This window comes from Fukomys damarensis, unplaced genomic scaffold (assembly GCF_012274545.1).
Source record: "Fukomys damarensis isolate Sample0158 unplaced genomic scaffold, DMR_v1.0_HiC HiC_scaffold_5, whole genome shotgun sequence".
NCBI classification, from domain to species: Eukaryota; Metazoa; Chordata; class Mammalia; order Rodentia; family Bathyergidae; genus Fukomys; species Fukomys damarensis.
This window is the reverse complement of record NW_022900917.1, coordinates 6,106,857-6,131,535: the sequence shown is the minus strand read 5'-3', so window position 1 is coordinate 6,131,535 and position 24,679 is coordinate 6,106,857. Positions and strand designations below refer to the sequence as shown.

The 24,679-nt window shown below is 43.1% G+C and overlaps 1 protein-coding gene across 1 annotated transcript in view; it reads left to right on the top strand.

The window, feature by feature from the left end:
* Colec10 (collectin subfamily member 10) overlaps window positions 1-4,729 on the top strand; it is a 35,335-nt gene extending 30,606 nt beyond the window's left edge. The window contains exons 4-6 of the mRNA XM_010619513.2: window positions 640-693; window positions 2,201-2,296; window positions 4,073-4,729. Coding sequence (XP_010617815.1) covers window positions 640-693; window positions 2,201-2,296; window positions 4,073-4,464 — 542 coding nt within the window. The 3' untranslated portion in view covers window positions 4,465-4,729. The remainder of the gene's footprint in view (window positions 1-639; window positions 694-2,200; window positions 2,297-4,072) is intronic.
* The last annotated feature ends 19,950 nt before the right edge of the window (window positions 4,730-24,679 follow it).

Genomic DNA, 24,679 nt, shown 5'->3' with positions numbered 1-24,679 from the left:
ATCTTTTGTAGAAACTGTAAACTTGTGCAAGCCAGAGGTCTAATCTTGTCTCTCTGTAAATCCTCTCCAAATACTGAGCCTCGTCTTGCATAAATAGTAGATGTTTGTTGAATTGAATTGAAAAAGTACAATACATATTTTTTTGAAAACCCAAGGGCAAAGCCACACAGAATAAATTGGAGCATAATAAATACACAGATGCTACGATGTGCCAACCATTTGATCCAGATTTACTAAGAAATGGTGTTTTTAAAATTAAAAACATGCTGAAAATTGTATTAGCCTTGTTCAAAAAGACCATATTATTACACACACACACACACACACACACACACACACAGACACACACACACGCTAGCAGGACAGGTATTACAAATTCTAATGTTCCTTATACATCCTGCTAGAATTCTAGATTAAATCTAAATAAATTATGACTCACTTGATTATCTGTGCCTGTGCAGCCAACTCCAAAAAAAATTATTTGTATAAAACCAAGGGATAATAGTTGGGTATATCAGAAATGAAATTTGGAAAAATGTTTCCTCTGATTTCAGATGTACGGGATATGGTCTGCTTAAAATAATTCACCTTTTTATTTCATTGTGCACTTTTGTTGTTGCTTCTGTTATTTTTCTTCAGGTGACAAAGGAGAGAAGGGTTTGCTTGGGATTCCTGGAGTGAAAGGCAAGGCAGGTATGGTGTGCTTGCTTTTCTTTTTCGTTTCTAGCATATTTGAGATGGCTTTATAATACACATATTTGCATATATCACATCTTTGCTAGATTTTCCAAATATGTTCATCTCAAAAGTAAATAGCTTTCAAAGAAGAACAGAACTCTTTTCAGCATGCCTGGCCTCATTTTCCCTGGGCTGGAGGACAGGAAAGAAGGGAACTTTCCTCTCTGTCTGCTGGTGACTTTCCAAGCCCTGGGGAAGGAGAGGCAGGCACGTTCCATTCCTGTCCTGCCCCACACCTCAGGAAGCAGCCTGTCCTTCCCTGGCCCAGGGGAAACTGCAGCCAGGCTTATGTCAGCGCCATGCCTGGCATTCCATTAGCATCGCAACCAAACCCAGACCTGCAGGCTACCGTCAGCAAGCTGGCCCGATCTGCAGAGAACCTGGTTACAGAAGGAGCTCTCAGCCTCCAGGCAGGTGCCCCTGGGCACCAAGCGAGTTATATGTCCCATGTTATATATAAGGAAGAAAGGTAGATGGTTCTTGGGGAAGTTCAGCTGTTTCTATTCACAGGAGTGTATGGAACACGAATACAAAACACTGCCCCACATGCCTCCTATTAACTATGGATAAAATTTAGCCACAGATTTTTTTTTTCTTTGGGCTAATAAAATTATTTTTACTTTTCATGCTACCAAGAAAACAAAAACTCAAAACTAATGTTTGCATGAACCAGCCATCACACAGAAAAGGAGAATCGTCTGAATTTTATAATACTTTCCTTATAATCGCTTCTCTCTCACAATAATATCAGTATATAGTGGAAAAGGTAAGTGAGCCAAGTGGAACGGATAACAAATTAAAATCATAGAGGGCCGGCGATTTGGCTCCGTGGGTGCCACGGCCTGCCTCGCAAGCGCACAGTCCCGAGTTTGATCCCTGGTACCCTCCCAAAAAATCATAGCCCACAAATAGGACAGCTGGCTTTTAAAACTGTAAGTCGGATCTCTTTACAGGAAATAAATGCAGCAGTTGAAGCGTGCAAGTATGCTTCTCATGGATAATCAGAATTAGCATTTGATTGAATCCTGAAATTTCTCCTATCTTGGGAGAGCTGCGTGAGGTACTGAATAATGCAGCAACACAAGAGAGGCCTGCTGCAAACACATTTTAAGGAGGCTTTAAAAATGCTACTCTGAGAGGGAGCAGGCAGATTCTGTGTTCAACAAATTGTCAAATGTGCCACAGTGTGTGTGCGGTGGGATGTCATATTTATTGTTCCTTTTAAAAATCGAGTTTACTTTTGTTTCCAGCTCATTCCTCATACTGAAAAAGATATTTTTCGGATTCCTAAACATGATATAAATCGGAAAGGTTGTTTTAAATCTAAGGTCAAATACCCAGCCGCTCACAGAGGGGCCTCGCGAGACTAGGAAAGGACGGTGCCGGAGCGGCAGGGAAGATGGCAGCCCTGCAGCCGGTGTGCTGGTACCGCACCGGGAGCCACGGTTTCTGTCGTTTACAGGTACTGTCTGCGATTGCGGAAGATACCGGAAAGTTGTTGGACAACTGGATATTAGTGTGGCCCGGCTCAAGTCGTCTATGAAATTCGTCAAGAACGGTGAACATTTTTCTCTTTTGTTTCTTGCCAGATACCTCGTGTCTGCCGATTCAGACTTTCAGCACTGGGTCTCCTAGCAGACAGGACCTTGGGTTGGGAAAAGACCTCCATGTGTCACCAGTTTTGAGTGTGCTTAAAAATGCAAATTAGCCACCCAAATACCAGGATGGTTCCAGTCCGCTACATAAATTTGCACGCGTGGGCATTGCCATCGATTGGAAAGGGGTTTCTCCAAAGAGAAGAGCCAAAAGGAGAATGTGGCAAGCGGTGTCTTAAGAATAAAAAGACGTGGCAGGAGTCCAATAGAAACTGCATCTCGGGAAATAGAAGGAACAATAACATAGCCTCTGTCTTGAGTAGTTGAGACTGTGCACAACTATTGGTATCAAGGCGCAGTCTTTACATAATTGTAATGTGAGTGCAGTGATTAAACCGAAGCTTAGAGAGATCTTGCCTCAGTTACAGACCTAATGAGCAGTACAGCAGAATGCAAGCTTTCCTGACTCCTCTACTCATAGTACCAATCAGTGTGAACCCTACATGTGTCTCTAAGTTTTGAAACTTCCTGCACCAATCAATTCTTATCTCTTTCCATCTCCCTGTAATACTCAATGATAAATTCCTTCCAGAGGAAAGGACTTCTGTCTTCTGTTCTGAGAACAGTGTTTCTGGGGGACTTTCACAGTTAATGATTACAACTGGTTTCACGCTTTTTAAATATTTTTCCACCGTTTTAATTTTTTTATCAGTCCGTGTTTGCAGTGCACAGTGATTGCACCCCTCCCTGCAGTTTAGAACATGTACATAACACATCTTCATCCTTTTTATGCCCCCTTCGCTTCCCCTCCTGGGAAACACTCAATGTTAGTTGTGTCTGATTTATTTCATTTGACGTTATAATCTCAAGGCTTCCAGGTTTTGTACTTTATCATATCCAGGTATTAATGCTATATATTAATGGAAACACACAGATGCTGTCTTGTGTCGGTAGTCATCTAGTAATACTAGAGGCATAGGAAACACTCAATGTTAGTTAATCACATTAATAACAGCCCTGGTTGTCCCCCATAATAAAGATTCTATGTCTGACATAGCTTCAACCATCATGAATGAACCGGACCCCAAAGGTACAGTATAGACCAATAGTTCTGGAATGCTCCAGTCACTCAGGTTAAAAAGTGTCAAAGACGTGGGCATTGTCCTCCAGACACTCACAGCTGAGTAGAAGAGACTCACAAAGAAACCTCTGGAGTAGAATGTGCCAGGTCCTGTAGAAGAAGTGGAAAGGGTAGGGCAGATGGAGGGAAGAACACACGGGGACCCCATCTGTTGAGGGGCTTGAAAGACTCTTTAGGAGAAATCAGTTCCAATGAGCTCTGAAAGGTAAGTAGGAGTTTGACAAGGAGAGAAGCAGTAAGGTGACTTTCCAGGCACAGACATGAAAGAGAGAAGGGCATGAGTATGTCTGTGACATAAAGGAGGTGCGGAGGAACGGTATGGGTGATCTGGTGGCCCATCGGGTGACCAGTCTCTGTCAACATAACTGGACAGCTGTGTGGGGAGCCAAGGAGGAAGAGAAGCAAGGTCTAACAGAAGACGTGGGCTCTCCATGTGATAACCAGAAAGGCAGAGAAAAAGTGAAATCAGTGACTACCTCTTGTCAGGGCCTTGCAAGACAATTCTTGAATGCTGAAGGCATGAATTTCAATCTGACAATGATGTATCTATCTCCTCTTTTCAAGGTACATAATGATACTCTTCTTTTCCTCCTTGTAGTCATAGCAGGGATTAGGGAAACTGAAGAGAAGTTCTACTACATCGTGCAGGAGGAGAAGAACTACAGGGAATCCCTGACCCACTGCAGGATTCGGGGTGGAATGCTAGCCATGCCCAAAAGCGAAGCCATCAACAGCCTCATCGCTGACTACGTGGCCAAGAGTGGCTTCTTCCGCGTGTTCATTGGGGTGAATGACCTCGAGAAGCAGGGGCAGTACGTGTTCTCGGACCACACCCCACTGCAGAACTACAGTAACTGGCAGGAGGGGGAGCCCAGCGACCCCTTTGGGCATGAGGACTGCGTGGAGATGCTGAGCTCAGGCCGGTGGAACGACACAGAGTGCCATCTCACCATGTACTTCGTCTGCGAGTTTGTCAAGAAGAAAAAGTAGCCTCCCCGATGCCACACTTCCCTGTGACTGGCACCGCAGTTATCTGTATCCATCTCTGCCTTCCTAATTACACTAGATTCACTCTGACTCAAATGAGAAATGCCAAGTGGGGGGTGGCATCTCCATAGCGTGCTCTTGGTACCAATTCTGACATTATTGTCCATGATGTGTCCCTGACCTGAGAGCTCAGAAGGTTCCATGGCTCCAGAGAGAGAGAGAGAGAGTGAATTGCCAGTGGGATAGGAGGTGTTTGTCTGTGTCTGCCATGAAATGCTTTGGCACTTGAGAGAGAGAGAGTGAATTGCCAGTGGGATAGGAGGTGTTTGTCTGTGTCTGCCATGAAATGTTCTTTGGCACTTCTTTCATTCACCACTTCTCCCTGTGGCCCCTTCCCCTGCAGATAACTGAAAAGCTGCCTGGCAATGATTAGGTTGGTTGGCGTGGATCAGGTTCCCCAGGCCTTGCTCAAAGGTGAGCACAGAAGAGGCCTTATGTGAGAAGTGTTAAGATCCTTCCTATCTTTGAACCCCGTGATTTCACCACTCACTCGCAGGGCAATGGCCACACTTGAAAGCTCCTCTTGTTTGTGGAGACATAGAGATGTCTTAACCCCAGTTTCTCTATAAGAAACTTTGAGCTTTAATGACCTATTCCAGACCCCAATGAATCATGACAGCTCCTTTGTGCTGTTCACCTATAACCTTCACCAGAGTACACCTTGGGCTCCTTGGGCCCTGCTCTGTAGGCCACAGCTTTACTCCAAGACTTAGATATTAACTTTCCATCTAAGGAAAAAGGGATTCTGGAAATAGAGAAGAAAAACAGTGTGTTTCCAAACAATATGTTTTATATTCCTCTGGCTAAATTGCCTCCAGCTAATAACATGACTCCATTTTTCTTTATTGCAAGTTTATTCAAGTAGACGTTCTTCCCCTCAAACTTGGAGAAGGAAGAAAGGGTATTGAAAAGCCTTCAGAAAATTCTAGAGCTTCAACTTGCTGCCTTGTTCAAGTCTCTAAGCCCCTCTCCTTGCCTTTAATACGTATATCACTCTGTGTGACCCATCTCAATTGTAAAAGCCCAGACTGGAGATTCCCTTTCCACTGCTTTGATGACACAGGACTGTGTCAGGCATGGAGTTGGGCCCAGGCAGAGAATTCACATTTACTAAGTTGGTAAAATTCTTACTCTGAGAAGCAGATCAAACCTCAAAGCAGCTTTCGCTTGACACTTCAGGATAAACAGTTAGACGCAGCTCTAGATAATCCCCTCATAAACTGCTGCTTCGGTTATGGTTTGTGACATACGATTAGACTGTTTAGAATGCTGGCAACACAGTTAATGGAATAAGAGAAACAGATCAACAGCATATGTTCTCCCTCTGCCATCTGTCCATGATTTCACCCATGACTAGCTGGTTATGAGAAAGGATTTAATGAGTTCTATGGGTTGGACAAGGGTCACAAATTCAGATCCTACTGGGGACAGGCATGTGATGTAAATAAACGAAGTGGAACGGGGGAGAAGCTGGGCACAGCAAACTCAGTCCGCACCTCTACAGTTGCCACCAGCCCCCTGGCAGCTCCTGCTCTTGCTCTGGAAGATCCAATGTTACTTTGTGTCTGTTCTTCATGTTCCTGTTCTGACATTCAAGAGAAGTCAGAAAGCTGCAATTTTGCATCTCTTTTTTTTTTTTTTTTTTTTTTTTTTTTTTTTTTTTTTTTTTTTAACCAGGGATCAAACTCAGGTCCTTGCACATCAGGCTGCAGAACCGCTGGGCTAATCCCCAGCCCTACATCTTCCTATTTTTAAATGTTGATAGCTAATCAATTCAACCCTGATTTTAATTCATACAAAACTCTTCTAGTCAAAATGGTGATCTTTCCATTTCTCACCTCTGGGGAAAAGCGCTGAAGTTTCTAAGCAAGTAGAATGTCATAAGATACCAGGACATCAGTGTCAAGATCTCCATTAGCTCCCTATTCAGTTCAGATGAATAACAGAAATTTGTTGGAAATTTATTATTTACCAGGCTATTGAATTAGTTACTCTCTTTTGAGGATGTGGCAAAGAGTATTTTGATGGCAAGGGAATTTCATAAAATTACAAAGTAAGACACGGTGTTAAAGCCGGTGTCCTCGGGTAGAATGCCAGCCAAGACCATGAGGAATAGGACCAGTTAAAAAATCACGAGGAAAAGGAAAGGGCGAGGATAGGGAGGAAGAAACGGACAGCGAACCTTGCCCTGGAGGGCTCCCATTTGGAGCTGTGTGCTGATTGGCTCTAGGTCCCCCAAAGGATAAGTATTTATAGTAGACCTTGCCAGTGCTGTTCTTCCGATGATAGCACTGATCTCATGACTCCTCTTCGCTGCAGATGCAACCAGGCAAAGAGAACAGAGTCAAAAAATAGGATGCATCGCACAGAGTTGCCTGGAAGACATTTCAAAGGCATTGCACATTTAATTAGAATTGCTATGAAAACGTATAATCGCGAAGCACTTTGTGCTTTCATGACCTGTCTTTGAGCATCACTGCTCCTTTGATTCTGATAAAATCTTAAAGTATGAAGGGCAAGTACGTTACTGCCGTGAGAACACCCAGACCCAAAAAAAAGCCAAGAGGTGTAACAAAGTCAGCGCCTTGGCGAGTTTTGAAACTGCCCATCCGGGGTCTTTCCATGGAGCGCCCGCCCGCTGCTTTGGGCTGGAGGAGCCGCTCACCCACAGCCCCCACGGTGGCCTGGGCTTGGTCAGGTCTGGTCTGTTCTATTCCTAAGTGACAGACGAGCCTTAGCACAAATACGGGAGTGCAGAAACTCACGTGCCCCGTGCTCACTGGCTCCTCTCTGCTTCACGCTTGTCTACACAGGGCAGGAGGGTGGTGGAGGTGACCTGCTGGGGCCTCCGTACAGTGCTACGGATAACTGTATATAGGGCAGGCACATCAGGCACGTGAAAGACAAGACTTGACCAAAATGAAGTTGACTGGGTAATTATTCCCCTACTAAAGTTTTCACTTGGGAAGTGACATAAGCAGTTAGCATTTAAAATCAGTTTTGTTCTCAAAGATTTGAATTTATGCTAAACATTTTAGGGATATTTCTGGGTCTCTCCGAAATACTACATAAAGCTGTAAGGGAAGACAGTAAAAAAAAAGAAAAAGAAAAAAAAGTTGCTCATAACCTCACAACCCTGCCTATTCAAAGCAACATGTTCATTAACCAGGCCAAAAGAAAACTCACTTTCCAAACACAGGAGAAAGGTGTGTGCCCTGGGTGGAGAAAGATACCAAACATCCGTTGGACTTTGAACCACTCTCTCAACAAAACTGCTGGAATATTTTTTAAATGTTTTTTGTCCTGATTAGATCTGCACTACCCAAGAATTGGTTGCTCTGATTGTCTTTAACTAATTTCCGCTCCCTGGAGTGCATATTTGGAAGCAAAAAGGGTCCGTGGAACAGGAAGGGTAACTAAACAGCGTCACTCATAGCATCCTCAACAGATCGAGGCCAGTCTGCAGGCGCTGCCACTGATAAGAAAGTGAGGGTGGATTCCAGAAAGGGTGACACAAGCTTAGCAGCCTCCCTTGAAAATTCAAAAGTGGGATCTGGTGTCACTACTGCCTGGAGTCACTACGCGCCACTGACCGTCCGTGTAAGGGAAATATGTTCAGGGCTCAAGCCCTGTTTTCCGGGTCTGCATGGTTCTCCCCACAGTACACTGGAGCAAAAGAGCTCATGGAATGAGTCACTCGACAGACTACAAGGTATACTTTGACCAGGTACCTGGGCTGTAAGATGCATGTTGAAAAGAACCGATCTCTGTTTAAGACATATATAAATTACCTAAGGGAATATGCATCTCACAACAATACTAGAGAGTACACATGCTATGCATACTGAATACATGTGCATGTACCAAATATGCGTGTATACAAGCAAGGTAAGTTTTTAATTCTTATCTAGAGATGAAATTTTTATCCTCTAGGAGGTAAAGAAAATTGCCAGAAGTTGTGCTGCCTGTTAGGCTTAGAGCTGAGGTTCATAACTGGGCATGATTTTAATATCATGTGCACTTTTTCTAGCTTGCTGTTTACCCAAATTTGTGTTTATTGTATGAAAATTAACTGTTTTTTACCCTGAAAAGTAAAACCGTTGACTTGTGTTACCTTGAGGTTGTAAGGCTTTCATGATACTGTTCAATCCTTTAACATTTGAGGGGAAAATGTGTCACATCCTTTTGAGTGTGGATTGAAGGAAAGGAACACTTTGCCCTGGATATTGTATACGTGAATCTTTTTATGAATACAGGACTTTATTTTACTGTTCCTCTGGCACTCATGCAATCTATATTTAAACTTTATTTTGGTAATCTAAGTCTATTAAAATTTTTCCTTATAGAAGACAAAAATATTTTTCTCTCTAATTTCCACCCATTGTCCTTGCCCCACCTTTGCCTGTTTATTTCTCAGAGGCCTGGCACAGAGGTCAGCTGGGGCATTGACAGCACGTGCTTCAGGAAGTGACAGGGATAGGACGGACTGCACTCACTCTGTCAGGTCTGCAAGGTGAACACTGCACAGACCTTCACACCCAGACAGTATGCTCCGCAGCCAAGTTCAAACTGCGTTGGCGAGACAGAAGGACACAGAGGTAGACTGCGAACAGATTTCCAAGTCAAATGGAGCATCTCAATCATAAATAGTCTGTTTATTAGAAAGAGGTCCATGGAGGACAGGGTTCCCCAGAACCAGTGGGAGAGTGAAACCCAAATCAGAATCCATGAAACCTTCATAGAGAACAATTAGCAAGAGAACAGATTCAGTAAAGAGTAGAATCTGTAAACTCATTCATTCATCACAAATAGTTACAGAATGCCTAATGCATCTTAGGTGGCACTCTGAACAGAACTGGAGAAGACAGAGCAGACTTCCAGCTTCATGGACAGGACCCATGCTAGACTCGTTGTACTTTATATCTCTGACATTGAGTTTCAAGATTCAGCGCACCTTCAGGGTTATATAATTGTATCCTATTTTTGCAACTATGTTTTATGTTATCACATAATAGTTCTTCAAAGATATACTAAAATAAATCGGGCTCGGGAAAGGTTTTGTAGGAGTTCTTGTGTCATCCTTCTTGAAGAGGAACATTGACATATCTATGCAAACACATTAGCACCCTCCTTGACTAAGTCATTCCATTGTGAGCACAATGTCCGCAGAGAACTGCAGTGCGTGCAGGTGCCCACATTAGTGCCTCACACGACAGAGTATGTCCTTGCTACTGTGCATGAGTGAGCACTGACAGGTGGCAACAGTTTGCCTCCGTTGCTCCTGGTGGCCTGCACCTGGAATTCAGTGAGACTCAGATTTTCCACAGATCGTCACTTTCATAATGAAATAAGCAGGAATAGGGAGGAGCCAGCCATTAGTCACATATTTTACACTGTATTTATTAAACAGTGAGTACTGCAACTCCAAATTAATCTCCATATTATCAACTGGAGATGGGAGGTAACGCAATTCATATGAAGCCAGATGATTTTAAAGATACACAACTCTTGGGTATGTGTGGTTTCCACCATAGTTGCCTTACGCAGATGAATTTATCAATACTTAATCCTGGGTCTTTGTGTAAACCTGGTTGGTTAGTGGGCTTACGTGACAGGGGCTGGAGACACTCAACCCTTTGGTAAACTGACAGGGTGCAAATCCAGGAAATAAATGGTACTTGTGACCTCAGTCCCAATGTGTAAGAAGCCAAGAAGTCACAGAAGCATTTTGTAAGCCTGGAGGAAATGAAGTAAGGGGAAATACTGCAAAAGACATTCAATTCCAATCAAATCAGGGCTGGGATGACTCTCCACTCAGTGTGGACTGCGTCCTATGAAACAAGCATGGACTCCTCCACAGCTTTGCATGGGTGTCTCCTGAGTCCACTCAGAGGGGGCCATTCCAAAGACAGCTTCCCAGGATAAGGGATGTGTCTAAGAAGGGGGCACTGTCTGGAAATGTTCATGTTTGTTATATTTTCCAAATCCCTTTGGTGTGAGCTCGTCTTTGATTTTGCTGATCTTGGTACCTTTTGGGGATCAAATTCTAGGGCAGATGAGGGATTATTTTCTCCGGGTACTTATCTGTACCATAGGCCTCCCTTCCACAGATAGGAAAGTTGTCCTTTTCCTGAAAGACACTAAGACTTAAAGAACAGGGTTAACACATTCGGGAAGCATTTTACAATTTTGGTCTCTATATTTGAGAAATAAGAAATAAGTTGATGTATCAAAAAATGCATTCAAGATACTATAATGAAGTGTAGTGATACTATAGTGATAGTATTCTAAATGAACTTGAAAAATATTTCTTCTGAGTTTGCTATCTCTTAAATCCTAAAAAGAGTAAGGTAAGGAGTAGAGATGTTTATCTCTCTAACTTTGAAAATAAAAAAGAGAAAATGGCTGACCACGTCTTTCCACAGATAATCCACCGCATTGGGGACGGCATGATACCAGGTTGCTCTTTGAAGAGTGTTTTTTTTTAATAATATGTTCCTTCCAACATTTTAGAAAATTCAATAGCTCAGTATGCAGTAATGTTCTGGCTTTCATTATTCATGGCCTCATAAATTATCAAGATGATATATGCAGGGTGAGATTCTATATGGAGCAGAGGATGCATCTCTTTGATCACCACAGATAAGCACTCAAATCCAAACGGTCAGAAGTTACTGGGCATCAGGATCCTGGTATGCAAAACTTCTGGGAATCTTGTGCCAAATGTCGCATGGCTGGCACACCTAAATAATATGCATGCTTGGGGTTCTGAAACATCTTCCCACTTAACACAATACTTCTGGCCCATTCATCTCCAGGAATCACTAGCTAATTGTTGGAGAATGTCCTCACTGTTTGCGTAATTACCACGTACCTGTTGGGATTATAAACCCTTTGTTGCTTTTTACTCTTGATCGAGCTCTTCCTTTGACACTCAATGATCAGGACTAAATGGCCACGATCACTGGAAATTAACTAACCTTCCTCTAGACCTACGGTCAATGACTCTTTTCCCTGAAGGGTCTTTGGTTGACCCATTCATCACCTTTCCCATCAGACTCAACGAAACCCACCTCATTTCACCGAAGCGGGCATACAGGTGCTTCACCTGCCACCCAGGAGGAAAGGAGATCTTTCTAGTTTCCTTCTCAGCTACCTCTTACCAAACTCCTACTGGAAGACCTAGGTGGAAACAGCTGGTCGGGATGAAGGATAAAGTGGAACATCTTCCATGAGGAGAAGATAAAAGAGCCTTGGCACCCACTGCACTTTATAGAAATATGATCTTTGAGGCTTTGTTGTATTGAACCCCAGCCCTTGTAGGCTTTTCCTCAGAAGCTCATGTCTAGTCAGTGGTGACTTCCTTCAAGAGGGCTGGCTCTTAGAGACTCCTGCACTAAATTCTGTAGTCCCCATCTGCCCAGTATACGACTCAGGCCTGAGACATAAAACTAAACTACAGAACTAGGAGAAAAAATGAGGTCCAAGGATGACCAGTGCCAGTGCAACTGACAAAGGCCCTGGCCAGATCCTGGCACTGACTTCTATTGGCAATTGACTGGGGTAAAGGCGAGCTATGTGCAGTTTCTATAGAAATTAATGTAAACAAGGCTCATAAAGGACAGGACAAAGCATTCTCGACTTAGGAATAGAATAGACAGAATATATGAATCCAGTTAGGTCATTGTCCTTCTAGTTTGAAGCTTCTAGTTGTGGGAATGGAATTTGGGTGCGAGTTACTCTGACCTCAGCATGTAGGCTTCGGCCAGACTCACTTCTATGAACAGCCAGCTGTGGGGTCAGCTCTTCATGGCCTGTTTGGGGCATAATCAATATTATGGTCCCCTGCACCTGGTGGCCCTTGAGATTTGGGCCCAGGACCTATCACCTGGATACCCAGTAATTTCCTGGACTGTCCCTTTGACTCGCTGATGTACTGGAGGAAAATAATGGGCTTTTGCTTTCTGTGTGTCCTACCTCTCTACTGAATGTGCTCCTCAAGTATCCTAGGGAAACAAGGAGTGGTGATTCACTTCTTTTCAGATCCACCAAGATAAATCCTCCATCTACCAAGTTAACGAGACATTGCCAGTAAATCTTTGTTTTTTTATCACCAGATTCAGACTTAGAGTCAGTTCACTGTGGTGTGGGCAGAGCTGTATTATTCTTGCTTCCTTCCCTCTCCTACGAACTATCACATTATTCTCACCATCCATCGAGTCCATGCACCAAAAAAGCCTTAGAGCGAGATCAGATGAATCAGGGATTATCTCAAACTGAGGAAGTAACTGATTAGCCAAGAATGATATCTACAAAATTATAGATCTGAGCAAGTGTCTGTCCTATTTTTCACTAAAAATCACCCAAAACAGAGGCACTCTGCAACCCACATGAAATGAAGAGTACATTATGTCTGACAAACCTTAAGCAATCAGGTTTTCTCTTCTTCCAACAGCCTTGTAGAAATGACTTATGCTACTGTGTAAGACACTAGTCCTGTAAATCAGAGAGCAACAGCATAAACATATAAAGAGAAATTCCCAGAACTTGGATTCTTCTGTGCTACAACTTTGCAATCTTGCATTATCTAAGCCTATGTCGTAAGATGTAGATGTTATCCATTTACTTTTTTAGAACAACTTCCATGGTCAGCCGTGGCTGTAGAGTACCATGTGTGTGTATTCATAGAAATGGGATTTGTTGGTACAGAATGGCTGATATTGCTTAGGATAAAGATGTTGGATGAGGAAAGCATTTATCCCAAAGCTGGACCTCACAACAAGACAGACAGACTGACCGAGAGAGACAGACAGAGAGACAGAGACAGAGAGAAACATAGGGAGACAGAGAGACAGAGACAGAGAGAAACATAGGGAGACAGAGAGACAGAGACAGAGAGAAATTAAAATGAAAGCAGACAAGCATGTCATTCAAGAAACAGGGCAGTGACCCCAGCCCATTCTGAAGATTATATTCCATGATGTCCAGTGATGCTTGACTCTGCGACAGTTCCAAGCCCTATATATGCTGCATTTTTCTCACTTACTCATTCACAAATTTACCACCTTTTTCAAAACATGTATCCATCATAACTGCAGCTTTTGCAATTTGAGCTGCAACAGCAAGACCAACGCCAATTTCTGTTTCAGTCTTCACAGTCTTACAGGTAACATATTCAGTGTTGGCCATCAATCCTAGCAACCTCAGCGAAGGATTTTCTTATCTTACTAGATGGAGAACTCTCATTTTTCCATTTATTCATGGGGCTTCTCTTCGTCCCTTCTCATTTGCCAGCACCACTGCTCGTGTGGTCCAGAGCCTTGATCACTGTGAAATGAGGTTACCGGTAGGGAAGCAGCGTGATCCTGCCGCAGCCTATCTCAGCTATGGAGCCCAGAGGGCTTCTGAGGGACCAACAGGTGGGTAGGGTGGACTGCAGAGAGGCGGGGCCCAGGAGTGACACACACCTCTGGGTGGGAGGCAGTGGGGCAGGCAAGCTTTCAACATACGGCTCGGAACAGCATGGAATTTAAACCAATGCTTTATTTACTTCTGGAATTTTCCGTTTCAAATGCATGGACCACAGTTGACCCTGGGGTAAGGGAATGACAGAAAGTGGAATTGTAGGTGAGGAGGGATGGCTGTCACATCTGCTACAGCGTAAGCAACATGTTCAGCATTTTCCATGTAATTTTAGATCCACCCTCAGATCACCCTGCTGTGGCCCGCAGAACTACTTTCTCCATCTCACCTATGAGGAAACTGAGTCAGACACTGTCAGTAGCATTCCTAAGGTGACATTGCCAAGATCTCAGCGCAGCCTTTCTGGCCAGCACTCGCACTCGCCACCACTGCTCTCTCTGTGTCACCATCGGCTACTGTCATGTTTGGAAGGTGTGGATTCATGCAGTGGCTTTACTGCTCGTGTTCCAGAGGCTTCTTACCACTCAACTGTTCCATGCGTCTCACCTTCATGTCCAGCACAGCCCTGATCTATGGGGAAGAGGGAAAACTGCACTAAAACACTGCTATTTCACAGCCTCTCCATCAGTCACGAATAAGCTGGAGACTTCAAACTTCATCCAGTCCTCAAAGGGAGTGAATATATATCTCAGGAATTCCGAAGGCTCTTCTTCTGTCCTTTGGAAGGAGACAAAAACAGAGTCTCCCATAAAGGAAATGATCCTGATAGAGATAAAGTGTTCCAAGAGGATCAAGTTGAGAACATCTAAAGGCGGACATCATAAAGTTACTGACAACATTCTCCTCAGAGGCAACTGCTCTAGCAGAGGGCAGGAAATGCAGTAAGTTGGGTCCCCTGGGCTGTGGGGATGTGGCCCTGGGGGGTCCCTCCTCTGTAGAAATACCATCCTAGACTAGGAAAACTACTCTCGTCAGTTTAAAGTGACCCTTATCTTCCTCTGTGACTGTGATGTATGGAACAGACTAAGCTGCTTTTATTGAATTTTAGGAATGAAATAGCACTTAACCCACCCATGATGGTGATTATTTTGTCTCTTTTATAGTGGAGTGGTCACACAAGTCTTGCCTCCTGTAGTCCTACAGAAAAGAGCCATTCATAACACACTACAAAACGTAGATGTTTGACGAATGAATAGGCACTCTTTGTGGTACAGCCTCCACATAAATGTTAAGCCTTGTTATTTTCTGGCCTTCCTGTGTACACACTTCCAAATCTATGTATGTAAGTAGTAGCAGTTCTCACAGCGGGTTTGAGCATAAGAATTTTGGGTATCATTCCTAGTTGACCACTCTCTTAGCTCATTCAGGTTGCCATAGTAAAATAACATATTCTCAGTGGCTTATAAACAATAGAAGTTTATTTTTTACAGTTCAGGAGGCAAGGAAGGAAGTTCAATATCAAAGTGCTCACAGATTCAATATCTAGCCAGAGCTAGCTTCTTGGTGCTTAGATGGCTGATGTCTCCTTGGGTCCTCACGTGGTAGACAGACAAAGGAAAGAAGTCCCTTGTGTTATCTGCTATAAGGACATTAATATTTTGAGGACTATGCACTAATAACTCTGTACAAAGGCCTCTCTTCCTGTTATTCTTACACTAGCAGTTAGGATTTTAACATAGGAATTGTAGGAGGATACCAACATTCAGAACATGCAACTATTTAGCGACCTTTCACTCTTCTGATGAAACAACCACTTACATAAGTCAAAGGATCTCAGTGCTTTCTCTGTGTCTCTCGACCTCTCTCTCTCTCTCCCCCTGCTGCAATTCCACAATTCCTGTCATTGCACTTTCTACTGAGGGTGGTCTATACCACATTCATTTCTGTAGCACAGAGCAAAGTGTCTGGGATATCACAGGTAACCCATACATATTTATTCAGTAACTGCCATATCAAAGATGAATCCAGGAAGCGGACTTAGGTTTCCTGGCCCCCGATGGTCTTACTGTGTGCAGGGAATTACTCTAGGGTGCCTAGTCAGTATCTTAACAGGAACATGGCCCTAGTAAATGAGGCAGTTGAGAAGGGTAGGAAAGGGGAAGTGTTTATAAAGGTGAACACAAGGTCAAGGGAAACTATCAAGGAATAATGAGCAGAGAAGGCAGTAACAGCCCCGTAGGGCCACTGTGGAGGAGATTTCACCAGTCCTGGGCAGAACTTTGTAACATGAGCTTCCAGTGACTTAGGAGAACACCTGCCACCAGTCAGGGAGGGAAGCCAAGAGGCCATCATCAGCTGCCCGCATTTCCACTGTTCTTCTGACCTCCAACAAGGGTCCAACCCCACCCAGAAGTCAGAGGGCAAAGCCTACGCTTACTGATGGTTATAAAATTCAGACTCCCGAGGCTCTGAACAGGTGAGGCCAAGCAGAGATGGAACTGGGTGGGGGGCAAAGAAAGATATCCAGCACAAGGTAAAATCCAGAGGGTAATGGGCCCTATTAAGAATTCTTGGAAGCAGGTTGAGATAAGAAAATCAGAAGTGATTCCAAATTAGAAGAATAGCAAGTCGTACACAGTGAGGATCCATGCACATGGTCCTGACAAAACATCAGAGCTAAGATTTGGGCAGAGAGGTCAAAACTAAATGCAATACAATACAAACCCAGACTGAGCAGGAGGCTTTTCATGAAAAACAGAAGGTAATCTCAAGCAAAAGGTAATCCCAAAGACAATAGAGTTGGTAGAAGAAATAATAAAGAATTATGAGGTTTTCATTGATTTATTCATAGATGAAGAGTTGCTAAGGCTGCATGTCTGGTTTTGGCAGAAACAAAACAACTGACATGGATTCTTAATTTCAGGATCAGTCTAAATTGCTAAAGCGAAAATGATCAGATATAATGCAAAAGTGCAGTCCACCCTGTGACAGAGCCTAACATCTCAGGTTCTCTGAGAACTCTCCCATGCTCCCCAACTTTCATCTTTGAGAGCCATTTTGAAGCATTTCCAGCAACAAGATCTTGAAATTCTTTGGCACTACAGGCACCAGGCTTATCAAGTGGACTATATATGTCTTTATATTTTTGTTATTCAAGAAATACCAGAAAGTTGATGACTGTGGATTTCCATTATAATCAAAGCTCCACAGATAAGGCATTACTCAAACATTTATTTTCAACCACTATCTACTCAATCAAGAAAAAGGTCACTTCCACAACTAACGGTTCCTCCAGAAACGGGTTTTCCCATTCACTCCGCCCCACAAGTTAAAGGCTTGTCGCTTTCATCTAACAATGCTTCAACCCAGAATCTTCTGATGGCAAGAAATCCAACTCAGACTCCCTGAAGCAGGCTTGGAAACTGAGAAACAAGGGCTGCAGCTGGAGTTGGCACATCTGGTCCAGAGTCTAAGGGGTTCTGCCCTCTCTGGGTACTCTTGCCTTTGCTTGGTTCCTTTCTGCAGATCCGCATCCTCTAGTGGGAAAGATGATCACTTGTAAGGCTCTCAGCCTCCTCTTCATCAGCTCCAGGGAAAATGCAGTACACAGTGGAGCTCCCTCTTGATCTTGTGCTCATCATTAGAGCAGCAGGAGGGGTGAGAAAAGGCAAAGGGAATCTGTTAACTGGTGGAATTGCTGCATTTCTCTCTATGTGCGTCTCTCTTCATTGTGCAGCTATCTAGAGATAGACATTTGTATGAAGAGCTAGCGTTTTGAGTTATGTTTGTTCGAATTGAACTGGAATATTGAATAAAACAATGAGAAATAAATGGAAAGGGATAAAGGGGACTGGCTTTCCATTGCTTCATCACTGAATTAGCTGGAGTGTTCTTACTTAGGTAAGAACTAAGTCTAAGGCAGAACCCCTTAGACTCTGGACCAGATGTGCCAACTACAGCTGCAGTCTTGCTCTTCTACCCAGAACCCTAAGGCCACTGGGAGACATATATATATGTCACGAGGCCTCAATACTCATCTCGCTAAATTGCAAAATTCCTCCTACATCCTTTCTTTCCTTCTGTTCCCTCCCACCCCCCAGCTTTTCAGTTAACTTAGCATGCAAACTTTTTCCTGCCAAGTGATTCAGCCCAGGGCTGCTGACGTACATCAATGCTGCAAAGACAAAACTTGTTTGCAGCTCCACATCTAGCCTGAAAAATTCTTCTAACTATGGCAATCTGTTCTGCAGTGCAGTTTGCTTAGTTTCCTATATAATAATGTATCCATCAAGACTTGAGGTAAAACTGGTAGAAGAGGAAGACTGGCTGCATTTTCTTTTGCCCTGTCCCCTGACCCCGCCACACACACACACTGGTCTGAACTGCAGTCCATAAGCAAGGCTGAGCTTTCCATCTTTGGTAGAAGAGGAAGACTGGCTGCATTTTCTTTTGCCCTGTCCCCTGACCCCGCCACACACACACTGGTCTGAACTGCAGTCCATAAGCAAGGCTGAGCTTTCCATCTCATACAGAAACGAAACCTGGGTAGGACCACAAACCTACAACTACAGGCCAGAAATCAGTCTTACTGTGCCATGATCACTTTTATATTCCATGAAATTTCAGTTTCCCTGAGTGTTTTGACAATTACTGGAAGTTTCCCAAATAGAGAACAAGCAGTTATAGCCTTCCAAGAAGCAACTGCCATGAGGTATTTGAAATTGTAATAATGTCCATGGGGATCTTATTGCCTGTTTATGTTTCATCAGACTGACCCTTTTCAAGATGCACATGTTTGATCTTTTATTTAAAGCCACATATTGCTATCTAGATAAGGCATTCTGTCTGGCAGCTTGACAGAGGCATCAGCCAATCTGCGAGCACGAGGCTGCTCCAGAGGCTGGGATGCCTGCGCACTCCTGCTTTCATTCTGCTGACCCATCACCCTTGCTCTGCTCCTGGCAGGGATGCCCTTGGCCACTGCCCCTGCACCTCCTCCTTGCCCATGCCTCTCTGGCCACATCTGGTGTGGGTACTGAAGGCCGTGCCTTCTTCTGGGGCTGAAACAGTCTTTGAAGCTTGGCTCATTTTCTTCAAAGGTTTGGACCTCAGAAATGTGTTACGTATATAATCAAAGGGTTTTTTTCGACCACAGTTGTGGTTCCTTTGGCAATGCAATCCTTTCAAACTGCTATTTATTTGCTCTGGGTTCCACGTGCCAGAAGCCACGTGCTAGGTCCCTTGATAGGAAGAGCTCTCAGGGCCTGAGTGTTTCTCTGCTTCCCTGCTCAGTACCTACCCGTCCACACCACCACCGTGGTCTCCTCTCTCTCTCGAGCAGGATTACTTCTCTGGGAGCCTGGGAAGTTGAAATCCTTCATCTGATCTCTGTCCCACATTACTTTATTCAACTAAGAGGATCTATTCGAATTTTTCTTCAACATCTTGCAATATCTCTATTTGGCATCTTCAAACACAGCAAGACTATAATTTCAATACTCTCTCTATTCCTTTAAATCCTGCTGAACCCTGGCCAGTTATTTTCTGAGAGATCTGTTTGTAACAGTTTTGCTAAAGGCAACCGGTGATAGCCAGTGCACACTAATACTCTCGTTCTATCCAGCTATTTTCCTGAAAACTACAAGTTGAAGACAAACTATTCTGCCTCCCAAGCTACTAGAGGAAAGGGTTTGCTAGCAGCTCTTCCCAGAATAAAATGAAGAGCTGGTTTTTCTTATATCCCAGCCTCTGGGATTGACAGCCTTGCTGCCTAAGCGTGGAATCAGTGCCACATCTCAGCTTTCCTTTAAAGCAGCCAATACAAAATCCCAACCCCTTCCTTAGTTAGAATACACCAAGCTGGTATAAATAAACACACCCTCAAATCGTGGAGCTTTGACACAGTAAATCTATTTGCCATTCACTTTGCAGGGAAAACAGGCTGGTTGTTTGCTGTCCACCTCTGTGGGATCCCGAGCGGAACTCTCCGCTTCCCTGGTTGCCGCAGAAGAGGAAGAAGCACCTGGACCTGCACAGGAGGACTCCCCAAAGGCCGGGCCAGGAGGGACAGTTGCATAACCATTGCCCACACTCCCCTGGCGAGGACCCGAAGAGAAGACCGTTTTGGAATTGAGAACCAGACTGGGCCTTTAGGAAGAATTTGCTCTAATGTCTCTTCCCATTGACTTAGCACATGTTGTAAGGCAAATCATGCAAAATTTAGAGGAGCTCAAACAAAACAGTGTACATCCAGGGGCAGGACTGTCTAGCAAAAGCAGCCTTTCTGTGGGCTCCGGAAGAGGAAAATGTGGAGAACACATAACATTCATTCGGCGACCAGCAACCGCAAGCTCGTGGTTAGTGTACAGATTCTGACTTGGGATCTTAAACGCATTACTCAACCTCTGAGTCTAGTTTCCTTCTTTGCAAAATGGAAGAGAAAAAGAATTACTACATCAGAGAACCATAAAGGTGTACAATAAATATTAATTGGACCTAATATATTAATATGTACCATATGTATATATATGTTAATTAGAGAAAGCCTTGAGTGTAGGTAAATTCAGGTTACAGAAGTGCCAACAGGTCAGCATGGAGAACACCTGGTCATTAACACATGTGCCATTTTTTATTAAACCTACTGGACTGCGATGACCGGCAATTTTTTTTTCTCAAACTCAGGACTTTGCACTTGTGAGGCAGGTGGTGACACCACTGAGCTAAATCCCCAGCCCAACAGACATGTTTTTTTAATTCTAGCCCACCTATCTCTAAGACCACCATGACGTATATTCTCGTGACTCATTGTACTCCATGTTATTTTAGCTCATTTAAATTTGGCTTGATCTATTTTAGATTTTATGCTAAGTAAATGGAAAAACTTCTTAATAACAGTCTTCTTTATGGGCCTAATCTGGTTCTCACCTATGAAGTATCCTTCCTAAAGACCACAGAGGAGTTATAGGATTAATGATAGCCAGATTTAACAGGAAGCCTATTCTTTTATTCATAAATTAATTCTTTTACCCAAATTTAATGAGCACTTAGTATGTGCCAGACAAAACTGAACAAACAAAAAATTATAAGTAATTGATTCTCCTTGTGGTAATAGTAGATTATGTGCCTGGGAGGGAAAAATTGTTATCCACAGTTTTGGCAATAACAAATTCAATCTGGAAAAGGGACCTTAGATGTTTGACTTAGCAAAGGCAACGCTGTAGGCAATTTCATCCAGGGCTGCCCCCGGGACAGCTCACACTTCTTCCTCCTGTCATCCCAGGTGCTCAAACTGGGTAAGTCATGGAAAGTTCAATGCAAGGGACGACTGTGGGCAAAGGATAGAGAAGCAGACAAAGTAGCACACTAGGGCTGGTAATAATTGACGCCTTTACCTCCACTGGTCTGAAAAGAAAAGAGGGAGTGATCACAATGAGACGGTAAGAGATGGGGGAGGGGGAGAGGGCAGGCAGACAGCCAGGGAGACAGAGGGGAGACGACCCATCACAAAGTGATCTTGGTCCGGCCCATGTAGAAGTAATCAATGAGGCTGCACCGGGGAGAAGCCCAGGCAAGGAATACTCAGGACTTGGCTTCCTTCGATCTCCTTGAATGTTCCTACTGACAGAAACAAGTTCAGCTAGAGATCAAGAGACAATAAGTACAGACGTCCCTGTTTCAGGAGCAAGCTGTGTTCCTCCAACTAAGTTGCTAAATGACTTGGTCGCTAAATGAGGACTCATATATTGCATGGACATTACAATGCTCAGAACAAAAATCGGTCAAAGGAAACTCCAACTTGACAACTTTGCTTTTATTTGCATAAATGTTACATGCAGGACTGTGACGTATAACAGAACATAAAACTATAATACTATACAGTAAAGTTAAAGTATATACATTTTTTCTAAAAATTAAAGTACTATATAAACAAGGTGTACTGTACAGAAAAAAAAGACATTGGGACTCTATAACCAAGATGTACAGAACTGTACCAAAAAAAAAACCAAACAACAAAACAGGTCATAAATCTGAACAGCATGTCTCGGTCATAAGACCCAAGAGTTGTTAGACAGGTAGGTCATTAAACAAGGAATATCTGTACTTATAGTTCACCCTCTCAAATAATATCTGTAATAGATATTATATCCATTCTCTATATAGATATATAGATGTGTGTGTGTGATATATCAAGGATATACAAAGCAGGCTTAAAATGAATCAGGGATGGAAGAATATGAAATGGCCGTTGATGTGCTGGATGTTCAGGGGATCTAATCAAAAGTCAGGAGCCTGGCCTTGGTTCTCATTTTTTCCCCTTGCCCAGGCTTCTGACTTTTGATTAGATCCCCCGAGCATCCAGCACACCAACGGCCATTTCATATTCTTCCATCCCTGATTCATTTTAAGCCTGCTTTGTATATCCTTGATAAAATGAATATAACTGTACTTTATACCTAAAATGTACCAATAAATTCAATGAGGAAAACAAAAAGTCAGAAGCCTGGAGTGCACCACACTTGTGACCTACACACACATCAGCAGATGGCAGCTGAGGGATGCGGGTGGAACCAGGCGTCTCCCCTCTGCAGGACTTCAGTGACCACTGGACAGTGTCATTGTGTCTAAGTGACAAAGCACATGAGGGAAACCAGCAAGGGAGACTTGGAGGGCATTGAAGATTGCTCCATGTGAAGATTTGCATTGTGCATGTGGCTATTTTCTCTTGATAACAGCAAAATGGAGACAGAAGTATCTGGCTAAAATATTCTAAATCATTTTTCCTATCAAATCTTCCTTTCATTATCAACAGCCTTCAGCTTCTTATCGAAGTTGTCATTGGCCCTCACATCTGAAAATTTCACAGATCAGCATCTGGCATGGTGCAAGCTTAGACTACTTTCACAGACCCGTTTTCCGGGCACATAAATGATTAATGGATCCTGTGTAGTGAGCTAGCAGCTTGCTTGGCGTTTCTGACCTGGGTCCTTTAAAACTCATTACTGGTGCCTATTGGAGCTTGACTAATGGATTTAAAATAGATTTCACTCCTGTTAACATGATTCTGCTCTTATGTAATCTTGATTTTCATGTTCCTTGTTTACGTGCTGTTACTTGTCATTGTTAGGCACGATCAACAGACTCGTATTTTTTTTATAAGTCAATATTCAGGGCAACAATTTATCAGGTTCCACTTAGAAAAGAAAGTACATAGAAGAAAGTACAAATTCATTTGTCTACACAAAGGTCTTTTGACATAATAAGCACCTTTTGAAAGTAGAATTTCTGTGCTTACTATTACAAATGAAACTGGGTCTAACACAGAAATAGTGCCCCAAAGTATATCCAATAATGGACACTGGTCTTTTTTCACTTGTTTTTGTTCAAGGCATCTTCCCTGTGTTCCTGATGAGGATCTAAACAGGCTCTACCTCTCTCCTTCCATGGCTGGCCAATCAAATGTACCTCTTTCTCTAACCACTCTGATTGGTTCATCCATGGGCATGTGACTCAAGAACAAAGCCAATCACTTTTGTTTTCAAGATTTAATATGTAGGCCCTGGGAGAGTTCATGTATCTTTCTTCCTCTGGGGTAGAAACACTAAAGGTGATGGAGCTCATACTGATACCCTTCTGACAAGATGGAAGGCATCTACCAGAGGAGATGATAACTCATAAAGATAATCACCTAATTCAACACAAGTGGGGGCAAATGTTATTACCAGTCCTTTCTATGCTGGATATAATATAATATCTAGAATCTCGTTTCATTCCTGTATGACTCATTTCTGCAGGCTGTAGACATCTCATGCTAAAAAGGCCAGAGAATGCAGATCAACATCACAAGAGTACTCCGCAGAGGAAGAAAATCGGGGTAAAAAGAGGAAGAAATGAGTGTGAATGATAGGGAAGAAAACAAAAAATAAGTAGAAAGGAAAATGCAATTGAAGACATAGAGATAAGGCACTACATCTTACTGAAAACTAAAATGTAATCAAACTTAGTGTTTGCTTAAAGAATTAAAACAGAAAAAAGACAGGGCCGGGGATTTAGCTCAGTGGTCCTGTCCCCTGCCTCGAAAGTGCAAGGAGCCAATCCCCGGTAAAAAAAAAAAAAAAAAAAAAAAAATCCTGAATCTCATGATCTCACACTTAAAATAGAAGAAAGACAGATGGTGTTTTTTAAAGACTGTTAGAGCATGATGTTTTAAGTTCCATGATTCCAGAAGGACTGACGACACCAACAGCCAAGTAACGTTATAGAGGGTTATTTGGGGAAATCGGAAGCACTGACAAGTCTCCGGTGAATAAACGTAACTGCATGCTGAACGGGGACCATCGCAATACACGTGTGTGCCTAACCGTGTAGTTCTTTGAATATCCAGGGTTTGTGGCAAGAACGTCTCGGGAGAGGATGCGAAGGGGAGGGAGCGAGAGAGAGAGAATGAGTTCCTGGTCAAAACGTGCTAAATACACATCAGTATACCTCGTTCCATCAGAAATTAGGTCATATCACCTGTTAGGACAAAAAGGCAGCTTAACCAGGTGTGGCTCTAGTGTACCTACACTGGAAAATACTCAGTGAGTAGTTGATCCCTTTGAACTTTACACTTTTTTTTTTTTTTTTTTTTTTTTGTATTGCGCGGGGCAAACAAAATCACAAATGGCACTCAATTATTCCACGATTTTAAATATGCTAAAAGTTCCACAGAACCAAGCTAAATCTGGGAAGAAGAGGTAGCAAATAAAATCTGTCACAGACAAAGGCAAAGCAAGGTGGATCTATCCATTGCCTTTTA